The sequence below is a fragment of the Saccopteryx leptura genome, chromosome 12 (genome assembly GCF_036850995.1).
Source record: "Saccopteryx leptura isolate mSacLep1 chromosome 12, mSacLep1_pri_phased_curated, whole genome shotgun sequence".
NCBI lineage: Eukaryota > Metazoa > Chordata > Mammalia > Chiroptera > Emballonuridae > Saccopteryx > Saccopteryx leptura.
Genome location: NC_089514.1, coordinates 22,025,213 through 22,045,977, shown reverse-complemented (window position 1 = coordinate 22,045,977; position 20,765 = coordinate 22,025,213). Strand labels below are relative to the sequence as shown.

Below are 20,765 nucleotides of genomic sequence, written 5' to 3'. Positions count from 1 at the left end.
CAACAAAGAAAAACTTACTGTATAAAGGGAAAACTTCTCTTCCATATAATAAAATGTACACTCTCTTAGCTTAGTCTCCATGTAAGTCTCTGAGAAGAACTGCTGCCCAATGTTCTAGTCTTCTTCTCAATTTTTCAGCAAAGGGTCAGTATGAAGACATAATATGGAAAATAGGACATTACCTATAATAGATTTTATTTTCCAAAGATACAGTATCTCCTATCTTACCTGCTCTTCTGTAATGTGGCCTTGTAACCCTCCCATCAAGAGGTGGAGTTGTGGCCCTGGCTGGTTGGCTCGGCAGTGGAGCGTCGGCCTGGCGTGCGGGGGACCCGGGTTCGATTCCCGGCCAGGGCACATAGGAGAAGCGCCCATTTGCTTCTCCACCCCCCCCCCCCTTCCTCTCTGTCTCTCTTCCCCTCCCGCAGCCAAGGCTCCATTGGAGCAAGGATGGCCCGGGTGCTGGGGATGGCTCCTTGGTCTCTGCCCCAGGCGCTAGAGTGGCTCTGGTCGCGGCAGAGCGACACCCCGCAGGGGCAGAGCATCGCCCCCGGTGGGCGTGCCCGGTGGATCCCGGTCGGGCGCATGCGGGAGTCTGTCTGACTGTCTCTCCCCGTTTCCAGCTTAAAAAAAAAAAAAAAAAAAAAGAGGTGGAGTTGTGCCCTAAACTTGCATGTTGGTAGGCTATTGTTCCTTGGATCAACTGAGAATGGGGGAGGTGACTATTTTTGGATTCTGTGAGTTGGTATTTCTTATTAACTTTGGAAGAGTCCTTCATATTATCTCTTTGCATATTTCTTCTACCCCGTTTTTTTTTTTTCTTTCTCATCTCCTTCTGGAATTCCAATCACATTCATTACTTTACTTGTCTCACAGGTATAAGATACGCTAATCCACTTTTCTTTCTTTTTATCTTTGTGTTTTAGTTGGAGCAGTTTCTATTTACTTATCATACAGTTAACTTTTTTTTCTTCTGTTGTTCCCAGGCTGTTGAAATCATGTTTTAAAAAATCTTTGATTATATTTCTCATTTTATTTTTATTTATCCCAATAATTTGAATCTTTCTGCTGAAATTCTCATATGTCCCTGCATGTTTTACACTAAATCCTTTAAAATATTTATCATTCTGAGTTTTCAGAACCTATCTGCTAATTCTAACATCTGGATCATCTCTTGGTCTGCTTCTATTGACCATTTCTTCTAAGATGGTCAGTCACTTTTTGCCCCTTCCATTCCCCTTTCTTTGATATGAAAGAATCCTGAAATCTGTACTTTCTTAAGATGGATTTGTTTTTTGTTTGTTTTTTTTTGAATTTTTCTGAAGCTGGAAACGGGAGAGATAGTCAGACAGACTCCCGCATGCGCCCGACCAGGATCCACCCGGCACGCCCACCAGGGGCGACGCTCTGCCCACTAGGGGGCGATGCTCTGCGCATCCGGGGCATCGCTCTGTTGCGCCCAGAGCCACTCTAGCACCTGGGGCAGAGGCCAAGGAGCCATCCCCAGTGCCCGGGCCATCTTTGCTCCAATGGAGCCTCGGCTGTGGGAGGGGAAGAGAGAGACAGAGAGGAAGGAGAGGGGGAGGGGTGGAGAAGCAAATGGGCGCTTCTCCTGTGTGCCCTGGCCGGGAATCGAACCTGGGACTTCTGCACACCAGGCCGACGCTCTACCACTGAGCCAACCGGCCAGGGCCAAGATGGATTTGTAGTACCTTTAGAACTCCCATGTTCTTAGTTGGGATTTTTTGATCAATAGAACCTTACTTACTTCAAACTCTGACATTTTGAGTTTTGGCCTTTCAAAGCAGCACACAGGTAACACTGGGATTATAAATTGTCACACTAGTCCACATTTGGGCATTATGAGATGGTTAAATGATCAACTAGTTTCCTTTTATCCCTCTCCATGGCAGTCTTCCTTCTACAGCCAATCCACAAGAGATAAAGGCAGCTGTGGGCTCTCTCTACCTAAGGATGTCTTGTTACTTTCTGGATTTTTAGTTTCTTTACATGTCTTTCGGCCCACAGTTCTCTGATAGGTTTTTAAAAAATCTATAATTTTGTAGTTTATTTAGCTCCTTGTTACTTGGACTAATGGGCTTTTGTAAAATTGTGCATTCCAATCCTAAGGAGAAATCCACTATGTTCATTTGTTTTCTTCCCAATTGGCAGGAATCTCTCTGTTTTCTCTGTTAAAGGCCACAACTCCTACAACTACAGCTCTTGCCTGGCTTCTGTAACTGGTCCCTTAAGTTGTCCCTCAGACTTAAGGGAAATTATAAGGACCTGCTTTTGCTAAGTATGAGCTGCTTTACATCTATTATTGGCTTTCTTTAACCTCATCCACATTTTTGAAAAGAGTCCCTTTGTTAAACTCTTCTCAATTTCCTACTTGAGTGAACCATCTCCTTCCTACTGGATCTCTGACTGATATCTGGCATTTCTTTGAAAAAAAGAAAGAAATTAAACTCACAGGGTGATGGTTTAGAGCAGTGGTAGTCAACCTGGTCCCTACCGCCCACTAGTGGGTGTTCCAGCTTTCATGGTGGGTGGTAGCAGAGCAACCAAGGTATAAATAAAAAGATAGATTTAACTATAGTAAGTTGTTTTATTCTGCCAAACTTAGCGAAAATCCGACATAAAGTACTTGGTAAGTAATTATTATTATATGCTTTAACTTGTTGTAACTCTGCTTTATAAATTTTATAAAGTAAAGTTACTTCCTTACTTTATAAATCGCCATTACTGTGGAACCGATGGGTGGTTAGAAAATTTTACTACTAACAAAGATACAAAAGTGGGCAGTAGGTATAAAAAGATTGACTACTCCTGGTTTAGAGTATTACAAAGAAGACAAAAAGAGAGTTGCCATAGTTAGTTAAATATGTTGAAGTGACAGCAATGTTGACATACAGAAATGGGAAGAGAAAGAATTGATCTCCCTGTTGGTACTTCTTCTGTAAGTCTTTGACTTTTAAAATGGAAATCTAAGCACCAAAGTATTGTTTAAGATAGAGGGTCAATGGCCCTAGCCAGTTTGCTCAGTGAATAGAGCATAGGCCTGTGTGCAGACATGCAGGGTTTGATTCCTGGTCAGGGCACACAGGAGAAGCAACCATCTGTTTCTCTTCCCCTCCCTCTCCCCCTTTTCTCCTATTGCAGCAATTGGCTTGATTGCTTCTAGTGTCAGCCAGGGCACTGAGAATAGCTAGGTTGGTCCGAACATCGGCCCCAGATAGGGATTGCCAAGTAGGTACCGGTCCGGGTGCATATGGGAATCTGTATCTCCCCTCCTTTCACTAAAAAAAAAAAAAAAAAAAAAAGATAGAGGATCATCTTCCAGATTGATTTTTGGAACACTTTTAGTGTATACAAAAGGCTAATGTGGAATACAAAACCTAAGGAATCAGTGAGGCTTTCTTGATGTGGTGGGGCTTGGAGAGGAAAGAGGGAGCAGAGAATTTCACAAAGACAAATTATTTTAATCAGCTGCTGCATTTTATTTAACATATATTTAGCATTTGTTATTATATAGTTTACCCAATATAAACTCTTAGGTTCCATGTACATATCTGAAAATGTCTTTATAAGAACCTTTTTTGGTAGAAAGCACACTGAAATAACCAAACTTCCATTGGTTTAGCGCTTGGAACGCAGTAGGTATTCAAATTTGTGAGATCTACTAATACTAGGTGCCATTTATTGAGATGACAGGCACTGTGCCTAAAGCTTGATATAGTATCTATACCACAATTTATAGGTAAGGAATCTGAGGATACTAGATGCATTTCTACAGTAGACAATGGTGATAATGAATTGACTGAGGTGAAGACTCATTTAAAATTTTTCCGTTATTTGTGAAAAAAATCTTATTGGAATTCAGAATTGAAAGGAAAAATCTCTCTTGATTTTCTTTTGCATGCACGTATTCATACGCTCATTAATATTTTGCAAAGCCCTGTAAGATAAATCTGACCTGCCAAGTGTCACAAGTACCTTTCCTATTTTCTGAGCAGAGATTTCCTTCTTTCCTTTTATTCTTTCACTCATTGCCTTCCTTTCGTTTTTGTCCACTTCATTCTCTTTAAATCTTTGACAGTCATTCATTTATTGATTCGTTTATGCCTTCTTCCCTTCACTAATTCAAGCAAGGCTAGGTGCTTAATTTTAAAATCGCATTCAAAATGGTGCCACGTCATTCGCCAGAGCCAAGAACTGCGAGGTGCTGTCCTGTTTTCCCCGCCAGAGCGGATCTCCATCGAACCCCGCCCTCTTCGCCTCACCTGCTCCCCAGGAAACCGCCGCGAGGTCGAGTCACTCGCGCGGCCCGCGGCTTCCACCCCCAGTCCCAGGGCTGCCCCGCCTCTCCCGGATCCCGACTGGCTGAGCGCATTTATTTGCATATTTCTACCTTTGTTCCCTGCTGGCGGCCAATCAGCGCGCGGGGCGAGGCAGGAGTGCTGGGCGGGGCTCGGGCTCCAGCTGCAGCGACCGCAGGTTCCCGAGCGGGTCGGAGCCGCCGCGGGCGCGCCGCGCACTGCCACCCCAGCCCCGGGCCCCGCGCTGGTGTCCGCGCTGCGCCAGCGGCTCGGCCAGGCCCCGAAGGCAAAGACAAAGAGACTGTTTGGGAGCGTCCTCCGGAGCCAGATCTACCTGCAGTTGCCGGGAACCACCGTGTCCAAGATGGTTTGCGGGGGCTTCGCGTGTTCCAAGAACTGCCTGTGTGCACTCAACCTGCTCTACACCGTGAGTACCCCGGCCCGTTCCTGCCGGCCTGGGGGCTTTGCACCTGTGCGGTCCGCTGCTCCTGGGCCTCCCTGCCGGCCCGGCGACTCCTCATCCGCGCCCCCTCCCTGTCTTCCCACGCTTTGCGCGCCCCGGGCCTCGCCATCAGTCCCCCACGGCGACCCGGGGCCGGCGCTTGTCGCAGTCTCTTCGTCTCGCGTATTGTGAAGCCGCGGTCTTTTGAGCTCGCCAGCCGGGTCTCGGCCACATTGCTCTACCCCGCCCCCTCACCCACCGCCTCGTCTTTCAGTTATCTCACCAGACCTGCCCACTTTCTCTCTGCCCCTTCCGATACTCGCTCCTGGCTTCCAACCCCATCTGGGTCGGGTTAGAAGGCGCAAGAGCCGCCTTGGCTTTGAGGACAGTTTTGCAAAACCGTGTGATCTGAAATTAACGAGGTGGTTTGTGGACCCTGTACATCTAGTGTGCCTCTACGTGCTCCTGTGATTTTAATTGAGTTCACAGGATATCCGCAGCTTCCGAAGTTTGTTTCGTGCTTACATAAAGGGATGTCTTTTTTTTTCTTTTTTTTTTTTTTTTTTTTTGGTCAGTTTTGCTCACACTGGATGCTTTTCCCATATGTCTCCTCTCTTCATCAGTGTCCTAACTCCATTTTAAACGAAATCTTCCAGTAAATACGTGAGCCTCCACCCAAGTCGTTTCTTTCCTTGCTCACCAGCGTGGGCCTTTCAGTTTTAACGCTGCAGTCTCTCTTTGTGATTTTTTGAGGCGCAATTCTGAGTGAACCAGAGGATGGGAGAGCAGGTTACTGTTTTATTGATTGCCTACCACGTCCCTGGCTTGACATACGAGATTTTTGTTCGTCATACTGACGTCCACCCCAGGCAGGGGGCATTGTTCAAATCCCTAAAATAACAGACCAGAAAGGGTCTTAATAAGTTTACATAGCTGGTAGCTGGCAGTCAGGAGTAGAACCCAAGCGTGGAATCCAGATCTTTCCACAGGCTTCTCTGCCAGGCGGAAGATACTTCCTCTTCTGTCATCATCCCTCCATCATATAGTCTTGCTTTCTTCTATAAATACACCTGGCGTTTTTCAGCACCCACCCTGAAAACAAACCCAGCTCCCCCTGCGATAGCAGCGAGCTAGGCCATCTGTGCGAGCTTAGGTTACATCTTTGGAATGGAGAGGCTGCCTTGTGGTCACTAACGGGAGAGGGAGGCTGGGTCAGTTTACCATTACCGGTCCTTTGTATGTGAACAGGATTGCAAAGCTTTGAGGGCAAGACAGAAGCTGCAATAAAGTATGCTTTTCTAGTTACTTAGCAATCTAATCAACATGGTCACTAATGGTAGACTTGGGGAAAACAATTCTAGAACACCTTGTGATATAGCTCCTTGTAATTGGAGATCCATGGCAAGTTTCAGATTAAAATCCACCCTTGTCTTACCTGAAGCATGCTTACCACGTTATTTATTAAGTAAATTCTGACCAGTTCTCTAGGTATTTTTCTTTATTCGCATGAATGGTATGCTTAGAACTTCAGATTCATCGTTTTGTGCCCTGACCTCTGCCACCCTCCAGAGATTTAGTCACTTGTTCACCAGACACTTACCCTTATAGTGCCTGTTTACACACAGTAGGTCTACTTTGCCTAGTGACTTGATTGAGGTGTCTGTGTAGATTCATATTTAATATGTATGTATTTTAAAAGGCAAGTTATTTTTAAATCTAATTCTATTGTTTTCAAAATGCATCATTCCTAGTTGTATTTACCTGGGTATCAGGAAAACAAGGGGAAAGTGATTCTAAAGGAACAGATGAAGAACATATCTGTTCTAAATTATTGACCTTCAAAGTGTATTCTATTGATTTTAATAGCTGTGCAGTAAAACTTAATTGGGAATTCACAGGACTGTGCAAAAGGTTAGCCCTTTTAAATCCTAGACTTTGTAGAGAAAAGGATATTTCTCTGAATGAATTAGTGTCTTTTATATTGTGAACAAGCTAAAATGATTTCAGCAGTTTAAGTTGGGGGTGAACAAAAGGTAAAAGTTAGACCAAGTCTTAAATAGATGCTGAAAATGTGCCATGGCTATTAATTAGAGTCTGTATTTTTCCTGGTTTTTCCCTCAACATTTTAAGATGGGAAATGGGAGGTGGTTGGGGTGGGGTTGTGGCTGAGGACTTGGGTGGCATTTCTTTCTAAGGCAAGATTGGGAGGACCCTTGGTAGCTTCGGATCCCACCTGAGCCACTGCCTCTAAAATATGCTCGAATTGCAGAATTAGGCCTGACGTCCTTTCTGAAAGTGTTTCGAAAAACCAGAATTGAATAATGAGCGGCAGGGCGAATGGCATGGCCTGCTGCGTCATCTCTCTCGTGGTGAAGCATTTTCTTGAGGAATTTAGGATTCTACCAGCCAAACTGCCCATGTACTCAGGTGGCCTGCTACTAAGCCTGAGATTAGAGCAGAAATTCTGATCAGTCCAGAAAGCACATCCCTAAAATATGCTAGAAAGAATGTTCCCCAAACTTGTCATGGACATTTGATCACTAGACAAGGGTGCAGCTGATTTTTGTTGTTGTTATGATTTAGTTGTTTTAATTAAAAGGAGCCTTTACTGAGCAACTTTAAATGTAGTGAATATATACCGCTTGTAAGTATGGGAAGAAAGGGAGGAGCTAGCCTCATTGTGCACCTTCATGGTGTTCTAGAGAATGGTTTGCTTCAGAACGTTTCACAGTTAAAGAAACTGAAAGTTTCTTCTGGGTTACCTACTATGTGCTAAGCACTGGTCTCTGGAAATACAACAGTGAACCAAACTGGGGCTTTAAAAGCAATATGCTTTTTTCTTTCTTCTTCTTTTTTTTTTTTTTTTGAGAGAGAAAAGAAGGAAAAGAGTGAAAGAGAGGGGAAGGGAGAGGGAGAGAGCAAGAGAGAAGCATCAACTCGTTTCACTTAGTTGTGTACTCATTGATTGTTTCTCCAGTGTGCCCTGACCAGGGGTCAGACCTACAACCTCTGGCATGCCAGGTCATGCTTGATCCACTGAGCCCCTGGCCAGGGCTGCAACATGCTTTTATTAAACCTCTTTTTTATTTACTGTATTTTCTACATAGGATCTTAAGAGCTTTATTCAATCAATCAACATCTGCCTGCTGGGCACAGGATGCTGAGAACTGTGGGAAATAATAAACACATACATAGGCACATACCTATTCTGTGAAAACAGGATCTAGTTTGAGAGTCATAGGGTGGAAAAATTAAATGCCGTATGTGGGAGGGACAGCCTTTAGGTGATGTAACATTTAGCGAAGATACTGTGAGTTAGAGAAATTGGAGAAGTGGAAGTATGATTGAATTGAGGAAATGTAGAAATAACATGGGTCTTTTTTTTTACACTGTTTTGGATAGAACTGCAAAATTTTGATCAAAATATTTTGACAAATAGGGAAAAACAACTTTTTAAAATTATATTTAGTGATTTGTGGGGAATTTTAGGAACTATAAATAAACGATGTATTACAATGTATATAACATTTTAAAGACATCTTATGCTTCTTAAGCAGAGAAAAGACTTCGGAATTGCACTGTTGTTGAGATTATAAATCATTGAGGTTACCGTATATGTAGATTATATATGTAGTTTTAATTAAGAATGTAAGGAACAGAAAATAAAACGTGGTCTTAAAATGAGAAAGGCAATTGCAGAAGTTTAAGTTTTGTGTGTTTTTCCATTGTCACTTTTACTTCGAAAGGTTTTCCAAGTTTGCCTCTACTGTTTTTTTTCTTCTGCAGTTTTTCCCTATACCTTTGAGTGCTTTGATAAAAATCCCCATTCAGCATCAGAAATTCTACTGATTTCCACTCATTCTAAGATACACATTTTAATATGTCTGAAAATGGGATTGTCTTTTTTTAAATTTAATTTTATTTATTTATTTATTTTAGAGAGGAGAGGGAGAGACAGAGAGAGAGAAGGGGGGAGGAGCTGGAAGCATCAACTCCCATATGTGCCTTAACCAGGCAAGCCCAGGGTTTCGAACCGGTGACCTCAGCATTTCCAGGTCAACGCTTTATCCACTGCGCCACCACAGGTCAGGTGGGATTGTCTTAACATAGGTAAACATACCACCTTCATCAGATAAAATGTATTTCTGGACAGTCTGGGGGTTGGGGTAAGCTCTGGACTCGGAGAAAGCTCAAGTCTGAATACTAACTCTGCAACTCGCTTGGAATGTAACCTTGGGCAGTTTACTTGAACTTCAGTGTTTTGGTTTTTAAAAAAATTATATATAAACTTACTCTTCCCTTACTGGGGGATAAAATGAGAGAAAATGGATAAATCCTTTGGATGCACTCCAGAAAAGAAAAATTAAGTTGTTACAGCTTCTGATGGAAAAGTCGAATTATTTTAGATTTCTGCATTACAAACTTACGTGTTATCATGAAGAAATCGTCAAACTGTTGAGGTTTCGAACACCAACAGGTTAGTGTTAACTCATGCAGGCCCTTGGGAGGCAAGAATTTATACCTTCAAAATAGTAATGTTAACCTTTCAGCTCTAAAAAAGACTGAGATGTGCTAAGTATAAATTTGGAGTGATTTACCTGCACTTTTTTTTAATTTTTTGAGTTCTAGTTTGGCTATTAGAGTGCTCTAATTTTGTTCAGTCTCAACTCTAAAATAAATGAAAAATATTTGTACTTAAACCGAAGAAATATCTACTTATTGAAATTGCTTTCAAATTTTTGCATATACCATTTTCAAAATTTGCATCATCTTTCAAACTATTCTTGTTTGATATTTTAGTATATAGTTAGGGTTATGTTAATTTCTCTCTCTACCCTCGTTCAAACTATTGAGTGAATTTAACATATTTAAATGGTTGCTGAATATTTACTTGCATTTGGAATTTAAAAATGATTCGTTATTTACAGAACCTGGAATTTTCATATGATGCTATTGTATTGATTTATAGTGTACCTTTGTGCCAGTTAATGTTTGTAAAATTTCCCAATTTTTTACTTAAAAACATAGTATCAAAAATAGCCATCTCTAACTCGAAGTGAGGTTATCCACTTTTTCAGAGTTTAACTACATAATTAAGAGGCATTTACATAGAAACAAGTAATTTTGGGAAAAATTTTTTTTCAATCCACATTTAGAAAATGTGATTTGGGCCTGGCCGGTTGGTTCAGTGGTAGAGTGTTGGCCTGGTGTGCAGGAGTCCTGGGTTCGATTCTCGGCCAGGGCACACGGGAAGCTCCCGTCTGCTTCTCCACCCCTCCCCCTCTCCTTCCTCTCTGTCTCTCTCTTCCCTTCCCGCAGCCAGGGCTCCGTTGGAGCAGGGTTGGCCCAAGCGCTGAGGATGGCTTTGTGGCCTCTGCCTCAGGTGCTAGAATGGCTCTGGTTGCAACAGAGCAACGCCCCAGATGGGCAGAGCATCGCCCCCTGGTGGGTGTGCCGGGTGGATCCCGGTCGGGCGCATGCGGGAGTCTGTCTGACTGCCTCCCCGTTTCCAACTTCAGAAAAATACAAAAAAGAAGGAAAAAAAAAGAAGAAGAAAAAAAAGAAAATGTGATTTGTACATCTCAGTGGCTTGATTGTGCGCGCATACTCTAGGCGGTTTAAAAGTGGGCCATCGTCACTTTAAACACATTTGAATTACTGGTGAGAATAAGCTGAGTTTCTCTTCCTTTTTTTTTTTAAATCACATTTCACCTAAATTCCTCCTTCAGCCTGTCTTACCAAAGTGAAATGAATAATCGAAACCCGCTTGTAATAATGGATGAAACTCGTGGAAAATAGCCCCAGATTCCTGAGCCTGCCACTCACGATCCGTCACCACCTGCTCCTCCTGTCTGCATCCCTTTGTAGATTTCAGCCACAGAGGATTCTCCACGTATTTTGCCCTTTCTTGCCTTTCAGTCCTTGCTGATGCTCTGGTGACAACCCGGGATGCCTTGCTCTGTCTTTGTAACATTACTCAAGTAGAGACTTTTCTTTCTTTTTTTTTTTTTTTTTTTTTTTTTTTTGCATTTTTCTGAAGCTGGAAACAGGGAGAGACAGTCAGACAGACTCCCGCATGCGCCCGACCGGGATCCACCCGGCACGCCCACCATGGGGCAACGCTCTGCCCACCAGGGGGCGATGCTCTGCCCATCCTGGGCGTCGCCATGTTGCGACCAGAGCCACTCTAGCGCCTGAGGCAGAGGCCACAGAGCCATCCCCAGCGCCCGGGCCATCTTTGCTCCAATGGAGCCTTGGCTGCGGGAGGGGAAGAGAGAGACAGAGAGGAAGGAGAGGGGGAGGGGTGGAGAAGCAAATGGGCGCTTCTCCTGTGTGCCCTGGCCGGGAATCGAACCCGGGTCCTCCGGAGACTTTTCTTTCTTTAGTTAGAATGAATTGTTTCCTTAAGTTTTCATTTGAGAATCTTAGTACTGGAATACCGCCCCTTACTAATTCAATCAGGATTCAGGGAGAGGAGGTGAGCATGTGATACATTTTTAAAAGAGCTTTTTATTTATTTTTTATAGCTTCCTAGCTAACTTAAATTACGGGTGTAGGGCTGGGTGGGTGAGAGCCTGTGTTGTAAGATTTTGTTTGACTTTGGCTTTGCGATTGACCATACTCATGCCCCATATTGTAGATCAGGGGTCCCCAAACTTTTTACACAGGGGGCCAGTTCACTGTCCCTCAGACCATTGGAGGGCCAGACTATAAAAAAAACTATGAACAAATCCCTATGCACACTGCACATATCTTATTTTAAAGTAAAAAAACAAAACGGGAACAAATACAATATTTAAAATAAAGAACAAGTAAATTTAAATCAACAAATTGAGCAATATTTCAATGGGAACTATAGGTCTGCTTTTGGCTAATGAGATGGTCAATGTGCTCCTCTCATTGACCATCAGTGAAAGAGGTGACCCTTCTGGAAGTCGGCGGGGGCCAGATAAGTGGCCTCAGGGGGCCACATGCGGCCCGCGGGCCGTAGTTTGGGGACCCCTGTTGTAGATGGAGGTGTGCTTGCTTGTCCCCGACCATGAACCTGTTGTTGGCCGAGATCATAGTTTCCTCTTTATTGCATCCTTAAGTGAGTGGCGTATTTTTTTAACAATAGAACCTATACTCTCTAAATACATGCTGAATTGAATTTGTAGAATTGGCTTCCCCCTTTTCCCAGAGGTCAAACATACCTCATGGTGTATAAAAATGATAATTTGATCAAAATTAATTCTGGATGACAGCCAAATACATATTTTAGAACAGTGATTTTCAACCTTCATTTCTCACGCACTCATAAACTAATTACTAAAGAAAAAGGGGTCCCTGACCTCTTCTTCCTTAGTAACTAATTTATTTGTGCCATGAGATGAAAATGGTTGTATTTAGTCAGGGGCACTGACCTTAGTAATTAGTGTGTGTTTGTGCCATGAAAAAAAAAAGGTTGAAAATTACTGTTTTAGAACATGAAAGTTATCGTTGTATTGAAAATAATAGAAAGTAGAATTTTATACGTCTACACATCTACTATAGAATCTAATATGTTTCTTGAAATACTCTTTCTTTCTTCCACTAGTAGGCAAGCTTTCATATACTTCTGAGGTTTTCCAGAACTATATCAATTTCCTGTAAAATTTTACTATAATCATAGTTGGCTAGGGTTCTTTATATTATTAGTTTACTATATTATAATTAGTCTAATATAAATGTATTATCAATTAAACTCAAATGATTGTTTTTACTCATTCTAGTAATAATTATTGATTGAGCATCAACACAGAGGACAAAAGCAAACATCCTGTCTTCATGGGTTCTACGTTTATGTGGGGGAGATAGATGGTGACGAAATCAGTAAATAAATTACACATCCTAGTACAAGGTAAAAAAAGAGCTTTGGAGGCCCTGGCCGGTTGGCTCGGCGGTGGAGCGTCGGCCTGGCATGCGGGAGTGCTGGGTTCGATTCCGGGCCAGGGCACACAGGAGAGGCGCCCATCTGCTTCTCCACCCCTCCCCCTCTCCTTCCTCTCTGTCTCTCTCTTCCCCTCCCACAGCCGAGGCTCCATTGGAGCAAGGATGGCCTGGGTGCTGGGGATGGCTCCTTGGCCTCTGCCCCAGGCGCTAGAGTGGCTCTGGTCGCGACAGAGCGATGTCCTGGAGGGGCAGAGCATCGCCCCCTGGTGGGCAGAGCGTCGCCCCTGGTGGGCGTGCCGGGTGGATCCCGGTCGGGCGCATGCGGGAGTCTGTCTGCCTGCCTCCCCGTTTCCAGCTTCGGAAAAAGAAAAAAAAAAAAAAAAGAGCTTTGGAGAAAAATGGAGTCACAAGAATGAGGAGTGGTGGGCAGTGGTGGTGGGTGGGTAGGGGGGGTAAGTACATAGGGTTGTTTGTGGCAGCCAGGACTCACCTGCTTGGGTCAGAGATTTGAAGGAGATGAAGGACAAATATCTGGGAAAGCATTTAAGGGAGAAGGTATGGCTTTTGAAAGGAACCTGAAGGGGGAGTATTCCTGGCTTGTGCAAGGGACAGAGAGGAGTCCAGTGGACTGGGACAGAGGGAGCACTGTGGGGTTGGGGGTGGCAGGAAGTGAGGCAGCAGAGTTCTGGGACCAGGATCAGTATAAGGACTTTGTGCTTTTACACCAAGTGAAATTGGTGCCATTGGACCTGATTTTCATTTGACAGATTGTCTGGCTAGTGAATTGAGAGTAGATTATACTTGCAAAATGAATACAGTGAGATCACATATAAGGCTCTTGCAATAATTTATGGCACATGATATGGCAGCTTGTATCAGTATGATAGCAATGACAGTAAGAGAAATAGTCAGATTTTGGGAATAGTTTGAAGATGCGGTCAGCATAATTTCCTGATGGATTGAATGTGCTATTAAAGAAAGAGCTGAGTCACAACTTACTCACACTTTATGGCCCAAGCAACTGACAGGATGGATTTGCTATTAGTGGGAATGGAGAAGACTGTGGTGGACAGGTTTTGGGAGGAAAAATAAGGGGTTCAGTATTAGACGGGATGCCAATCAGATACCCAGGTGGAAATCTCAGGTAGCAGTTAGTCTAACAGCAATGGAGTTAAAGGGAAAGGAATCACTGGAGGTTGGAATTCATGGGGCCATCAACATATCGAATGGTATTTAAGCCTGACCAGGTGGTAGCTCAGTGGATAGAGCGTCAGACTGGGATGTGGAGGACCCAGGTTCGAGACCCCAAGGTCGCCAGCTTGAGCGTGGGCTCATCTGGTTTGAGCAAGGCTCACCAGCTTGAGCCCAAGGTCGCTGGCTCGAGCAAGGGGTAACTCGGTGTACTGTAGCCCCTGGGTCAAGGAACATATGAGAATTCAATTAATGAACAACTAAGGAACTGCAACAAAGAATGATGTTTCTCATCTCCCGCCCCTTCCTGTCTGTCTGTCCCTATCTGTCCCTCTCTCTGACTCTCTCTCTGTCTCTGCCACAAAAAAAAAAAAAAGGAAAAAGAAAAAAAAGAATGGTATTATGGTATTTAAGGTTGAGACCGGATAAAATTAACAAATTAGTGAGGCTAGGTGGAGAAGGGCAGTGGTCCATGAATTGAACCAAGGATACTCTTATCATAAGAGCTTTGGGAGAGAGGGCGGAGCCAGCAAAGGAGCCTGAGCTGGAAGAGCTGGTCAGGCAGGAGGAGAACTAAGTTTGATGACCTAGAAGCCAAGTGTCAATTGTTTTAAGAAGACGGAATTGAACATCTGTGTCATGTGCTGCGGAGTAAGTAGAGGACTGAAACCTGGTACTTGAATTGATCAATAAAGGAGTCATTAAAAAGAGCAATTACTCTTTTTCTTTTTCCTATTATAGATATTTGCCCCTCCACGTTAAGGACTTGCTTTCCTGACTGCTTGGCACAGCCCTGGCATATGGTTGGCATTTGGTTAATTGATTGAAGGAATCACTGCCGGGCTCTTCTGCCCATAACTCTACTTGTCGCCCAGACTGCTCTAAAGAAGTAAGGGACAGAATGGTCGGAAGATTGTTGGCAGCTATGAATGCCACCTCAAACTAGTTGTCCTTGGAAAATGACAAGTCAGGGTCTCTTATTTTGGATTCTCAGCAGTTCTTACTTACTACATATTTTGTGCCTGTAATAATCTTCTTGGCACCATGGGGAACATAAAGAAGAAAAATAATGTGACAAAGGCATGGTAGGCTTCCGGTGTCGTTTGAAGAATGAAAATGAAACAAAGAACTGAGGTCTTGGCTTCAACACTAAATGTCTGGATGTTTAGCAATATCTAGGTTTATTTATAGAATTTTCAAATTTCTATCCAGATGTTTGGTCTCATAGAAACACATGCTTGATCATAGTGGAGTTTTTAGTTAGTTTTCCACATTAGGACAGAAGTTCAAAGGGACAGTTCAGTGTTCAAGTGTAATTCCTAATTAGGGGTGTTGACTATTATAGTCTATTAGAAGACAGATTGTCTGGGACCTTTGTTTTCTTATATGTCTGTGGGTGCTGTTACATTTTGGTGGCATAGTCCCTGTAAATCTTATTACTGTTTTAAATTTCTCACCCTCCACTACCACCATAGTGTCTCTCTTGCTTTTGTGCTGACAAAACATTTTTGAATCACTTCACGACAGAATCAAATCCAGTTTTTCAAATGTTCTGTGTTCTTCTTTCATCCTCAAAATAATTCACATACTCGGGTAGAATTTGGATGCTCAGGCAAAAAAAAAAAGAAACTATAGCTGTTGTAGGAATAATTCAAGTCTTTCTTTGCATCTTAATTTTGAAATGTGGATATTTGCTGAAAGAATGAAAATCTCTTTTGCTGGATTTCTTCCCTGCAAATATGATATAGGTTAGGGAATAAGTGTCTCCTCGTCTTTAATGCACGAGGAGCGACATTATGAGTTCTTCCATCCAGCAGTATGAGTGCCCCCTTCGGTACCTGGCACTTAGCCAGGGCTGGGGATATCAGATCAACCAAGCCTTAATTGTATGGCACTTAAAGTGGAGAAGAATTCAAGGTATGGCTGGAGGTGGGGAGGAGTGACTCATGATATACCTTAGAGGTGATCCAGACCCTTTGCATTCTTGGACTTCTCACCCTGGGACCTGGACTTGATGCTAAGATTAGAAACAAAACAGAGCCAGTGTCGATAATGACCTGATCTTACTGGCTTAAGAATAAAAGGCCACCATATTAGGGGATAGAGACCAGCTCAGGCCATAGAAACCCAGTTACTGCCACTCACAACACTAAGCTTTATTATTCTCATTGGGCAGCATGTCCAGAAGTAGGTAGTCCAGAGCAAATGCACATTTTAAGCATGTTATCTAGTCCTGGTCTTCATCTCTTTTCCTGCGCCATCATCCTTGGCATGTGACTTTCTTCCTTGTCACCAAATTACATCTGCAACTCTAGGCATCACGATTTGTTCCATATCAGAAGAAGGATGATGCTATAAAAAATTCTTTTACATGTAAGTAAAGTTGAGTTTTTTTTTGGGGGGGGGCTGGATGAGGGAGAGTTTAAAGTTATTATTGACATGATAAGCTGCCCATAAAGGTATAAATCTGATGAACTTTGACATATATATATATATATATATATACCTGTGAACCCATCACCACATTCAAGACTTTGAACATACCATCACCCCTTAAAGTTGTTTTATCTTCCTTTGTAATTCCTCTGCTCCTAACCTGCAGGCAGACACTGACCTGCTCAGCAGTAAAATTTAGGCTGGAGTTAAATTTGGTAAGTGTAGGGCGGATGTTTGCAGAAAGAATACGGCCTAGGATACTTCTCTGGCTCATTGGTTCCCTTGTTGTTTTGGAAGGTGGTCACTGTGGTGAATGAAGGTAGACAGTCAAAGCAAATTGGCAGGTATTTAAAAAAATATATGATAAGCATTTGCAAAATGGTGCATATATTAACCAGAATTCTTCATGAGCTTAAAAGAATATGTTGGCAAGACTGCACAAACTCTTAAAAGAAATATGATTGGATACTCAGTAGTTGAGTCAGCAGATGTGAGGCTGGATCCAGGAGCTACAATAGAAAAGGTCAGAACTCTCTTGCTCCTTCTGTCATTTCTCAGCTCACCTTGTCTCTGCTTAGATATTTGTTGAGGCTAGAACTTTACATGTGCAAGACGGCAGAATCAATTCTGATTGTCCTTAACTTGAGGCGCCTATTTTTAGAATCTTTCCATATCACTGTATTATCATATAGGGCATACTTACTGACCCAGTTGGTTTCTAGACCCATCCCATGGATCAATCACAGTGGCTAGAAGGATGAGCAGCCATGATTGATGGACCTAAATCTTTGTTTCTGCTGCTGGTAGTGGTGGGAGGGGGTCGGCGAGACACGGTGATTAAGAGTTTTACAAGGAATGTATGTGTTAGGTTGTGAAAGCAACCGATGTCCACTCCAGGGGTCACTTATCCTCTGGGCAGTAATTTGTCTGGTTCTTCTATTCCTAATTCTAAAATATTCTGGCAGCTCCTTCATTATTTGAAAGGGTTAGTGGTTTAATACTTCAGTACTCACTGAAGCTGGTTTATAAAGAACATTATGCACAATGTGTTTTTCCCTTTGTTCTATAATGGCATTGCATATATCAACCCAGAAGGTGCATAAATGCATATTTATTAGTTTTAAACAATTTTATTTGCTAGAGTGAGCTCAAAGATAAAAGCTCGTCACCCTAAGTAGAATTTCTTGCTCCCCTTCACCAAGAAATGCATTGTGTGCTTTTGTATGAATGTAAGCGCATGTGACAAAATTTCTAGGTTGGGTCAAAGGAAAATAAAAAGCACAATATGAATATATGGTAGCTGATGGCGGTTAAAAGGATAGTTGTGGCGGTTAAAAGACTATTGTTCTTTTATCTATGACTGTACAGCCAGGTCTAACAGGGAGTAAGTTAAAGAGATGCTATTCAAATGCATCTTGATCTGGCTACAAAGAAAAACCCTACGATTTCTTAGGCAGCATAATATTGTCTTTAGTATTATATCTTAATGTTAAAAATTACTTAACTATATTGTTAGGCACTATGATGTGATCCCACAGGGAGAAAAGAGTGCACCAAGGAAAAATTTTGCCACAGTTCTTCCTCTGTGTTATTGGGCATGTCATTTTGCTACTCTGACTTACCACCTGTAAAATGTGCCTTGGTGTTCTGTGCTGTATCGTGAGCCTTGACTCAGAATTGCGGTCCTTTTTTCTAGTGCCCTCTGTTTCTCCACCTTCATCAGAATCTATGCATCTGTTCCAGTGGTTTGCCTCTGCCTCCTCTTTTCAGGATTTGCTTAGGGAAGCAATGCCAGTTGTAGACACTTTCATAACCTTGCTTTGGCGTGATTACAGTTTTTGTCATCTCCCTTTTAAAAACTCTTTTCATGATTCCCTTTGGTTTTTTTTAAAAGAGAAAACAGGAAAGGTTGGCGCCTCCTGCTCGTAAAAACATTGCTATCAACGAGTTAACAGATCCATACCGTTTTTATCAGCACTGGGTCTCAAAGGAAGGAAACTATTTGTCATAGGTCTATTTATTTCTATTACAATTGTCTCGTAAGGAAACTGTTGTTGTGATTGAACAAAAGATTTTGCAGTTCCTTTGTCTACCAAGTTCTAGTGACAAACAGAGGCTTTTAAATTATACAGTTAGAACTCATTTTATTGTAATTAATAATGTTTACATCACTAGTTTGGGAGACTTCATTATCATCCTGTTCTCTTCCAAATTATAAACCAACAGTAACATGTAATTACCACTACTCAGAAATAGTTTTATTGTTATCTTTAAAGGTTTTCTTTATAGTGAAGGTTGAATAGACACTGGTATTCCGATCTACTTAGAGGCATATCATAACTCTTCAAGGGTTACTTCTAATTTAATGAGTGAATTATGACTCCTGGGAGACTTTTGTTACAATGTGTTGGAAACCCCAGTCACATACAAGAAAACATTTATTTTGTTTTAAATATTGTAAGTAAAAAAATACGCCATCTTTTGGGGGCATATCAGAAAATTTCTTGTTCAAATAAGTTTGAGCAATTTCACTGTTGTAATACATTCAAAATTTGTTTTGGATTGGATGGTTAAATCTATCTTTTCTCCCACCTTACAAATGAGAATGTTTATTTGTGTTTGTGTGTGCGTGTGCGCGTGTGCGTGCATGCTTGGGAATTGGGTATAAGAAGGGGGTGATAGGGTGGTATTTTGTTCCACACATAAGAGCACCCAAGTGTGCCTAACCAGGCGGTGGCGTGATGGATAGAGCGTCGGACTGGGATGTGGAGGACCCAGGTTCAAGACCCCAAGATGAGCCAGCTTGAGCGTGGGCTCATCTGGTTTGAGCAAAGCTCACCAGCTTGGACCCAAGGTCGCTGGCTTGAGCAAAGAGTCACTTGGTCTGCTGTAGCCCCACAGTCAAGGCACATATGAGAAATCAATCAATGAACAACTAAGGAGCCGCAATGAAGAATTGATGTTTCTCATCTCTCTCCCTTCCTGTCTGTCTCTATCTGTTCCTCTCTCTGACTCTCTCTGTCTCTGCCACACACACACACACACACACACACACACACACACACACACACACAAAGGTACCCAAGTGTGATAGACCTAGAGCTTTGCTTGCTGTCATAAACAAGTGGAGATCAAACAAATTATTGCCTGCTGGCTTCAGGTATATACTACCTCCATTTGAAAGCCTTCGTTTTCCCTAAGCTGAGCCAATGATAGCAGAGAATGTGGACAGTACTTGAAGATGCACAGATGGGAATTCATGTGAAGTATTGGAGAGACAGATGAGATCTTGATGTGGGTAGCTGTGTTTGGGGAATACTGGAAACAAGGGCTGGCTGAAGAAAGGCTGGCTTTTCTTTTACAGAGAAAAGCAAAGTGGAAGAATTTAGAATTGGTGCCCAGCTAGAATGGGGTCGTTACATGTTCAAGGCTAATTTCAATCAGGAAATATTTCATGGGGGACTATTGTGAACCCAACAGCTGGATTTCACAGATGCCAGTGTTCTGCCATGTCCGGCTCTTTTTAAGAAGTTAAGCGTCACCATGCAGTTAAAGGGGTACTCTCCATCTCATTTCCCGGTTAGTCCCGTCTCAAAAGAGGTCACCGTCCTGAAATCAACACCTGTCATTTACACTCATGTTTATACCTTTATGACAATTTAACATATCAATCAACCACAAAGGATATATATAGTATTTTTTGTGTGTTTGAAAATTAATAGATGTGTTTTATTAACATTTACCATATTTTTTGCTCCACTGGACACACCTGACCATAAGACACACCTAGGGTTTTAAGGAGGAAAATAAGAAAAAAAAAACATTCTGAACCAAATGGTGTGTTAGGATAGTTAATAAAATACCATATTTTTCGCTCCGTAAGATGCACAGGCATTTTCCCTCCACTTTTGGGGGGGGGGGGGAAAGTGTGTCTTGTGGAGCAAAAAATATGGCATACAATTTGCTTAATTTTTTTTTTATATTTGAAAATTTATCAACCTGAATCAAAATGACACCAGAGATTATGAATTCCCTAGTAATGGTGTTTGAGGTCTTCACTTATTTTTTACTATTACAAACAAGGCTGCAGAAATCCTGACTTGTGTCTAGTTAGGGACTGGTGTTTGTCTTGGGTATTAACCTAGAAGCAGAATTGCTTGTTTAGTTAGGGATATAGAGCTTTAATTTTTCTAGGTGCTGCCAGATTGTTCTGTAAAGTGGCTACAACAGTTTATACTTCTGAAATGTGAGGTCTAGATTCTCCACATCCTTAGTGTCATCAGAGTTAATTTTTGCCAGTCAAGCGTATGTTATTGGTCTAAAATTTGTTTTCCTGATATATAATGAGACTTAACATCTTTCATGTGTTAATTGGCCTTTTGAATTCTTACCCCAGTTCTGTCCCTTCCTTGCTGTGTAACCTTGGGCAGGTTACTTAATGTCTGTGTGCACGACTTTGCCCATCT

The 20,765-nt window shown here is 42.3% G+C and overlaps 1 protein-coding gene across 1 annotated transcript in view; it reads left to right on the top strand.

Annotated features, from left to right (window-relative positions):
- The first annotated feature begins 4,472 nt into the window (after window positions 1–4,472).
- The window catches only part of TSPAN13 (tetraspanin 13), a 34,855-nt gene continuing 18,562 nt past the window's right edge, over window positions 4,473–20,765 (top strand). Inside the window, exon 1 of the mRNA XM_066354078.1 lies at window positions 4,473–4,746. Coding sequence (XP_066210175.1) covers window positions 4,684–4,746 — 63 coding nt within the window. The 5' untranslated portion in view covers window positions 4,473–4,683. The remainder of the gene's footprint in view (window positions 4,747–20,765) is intronic.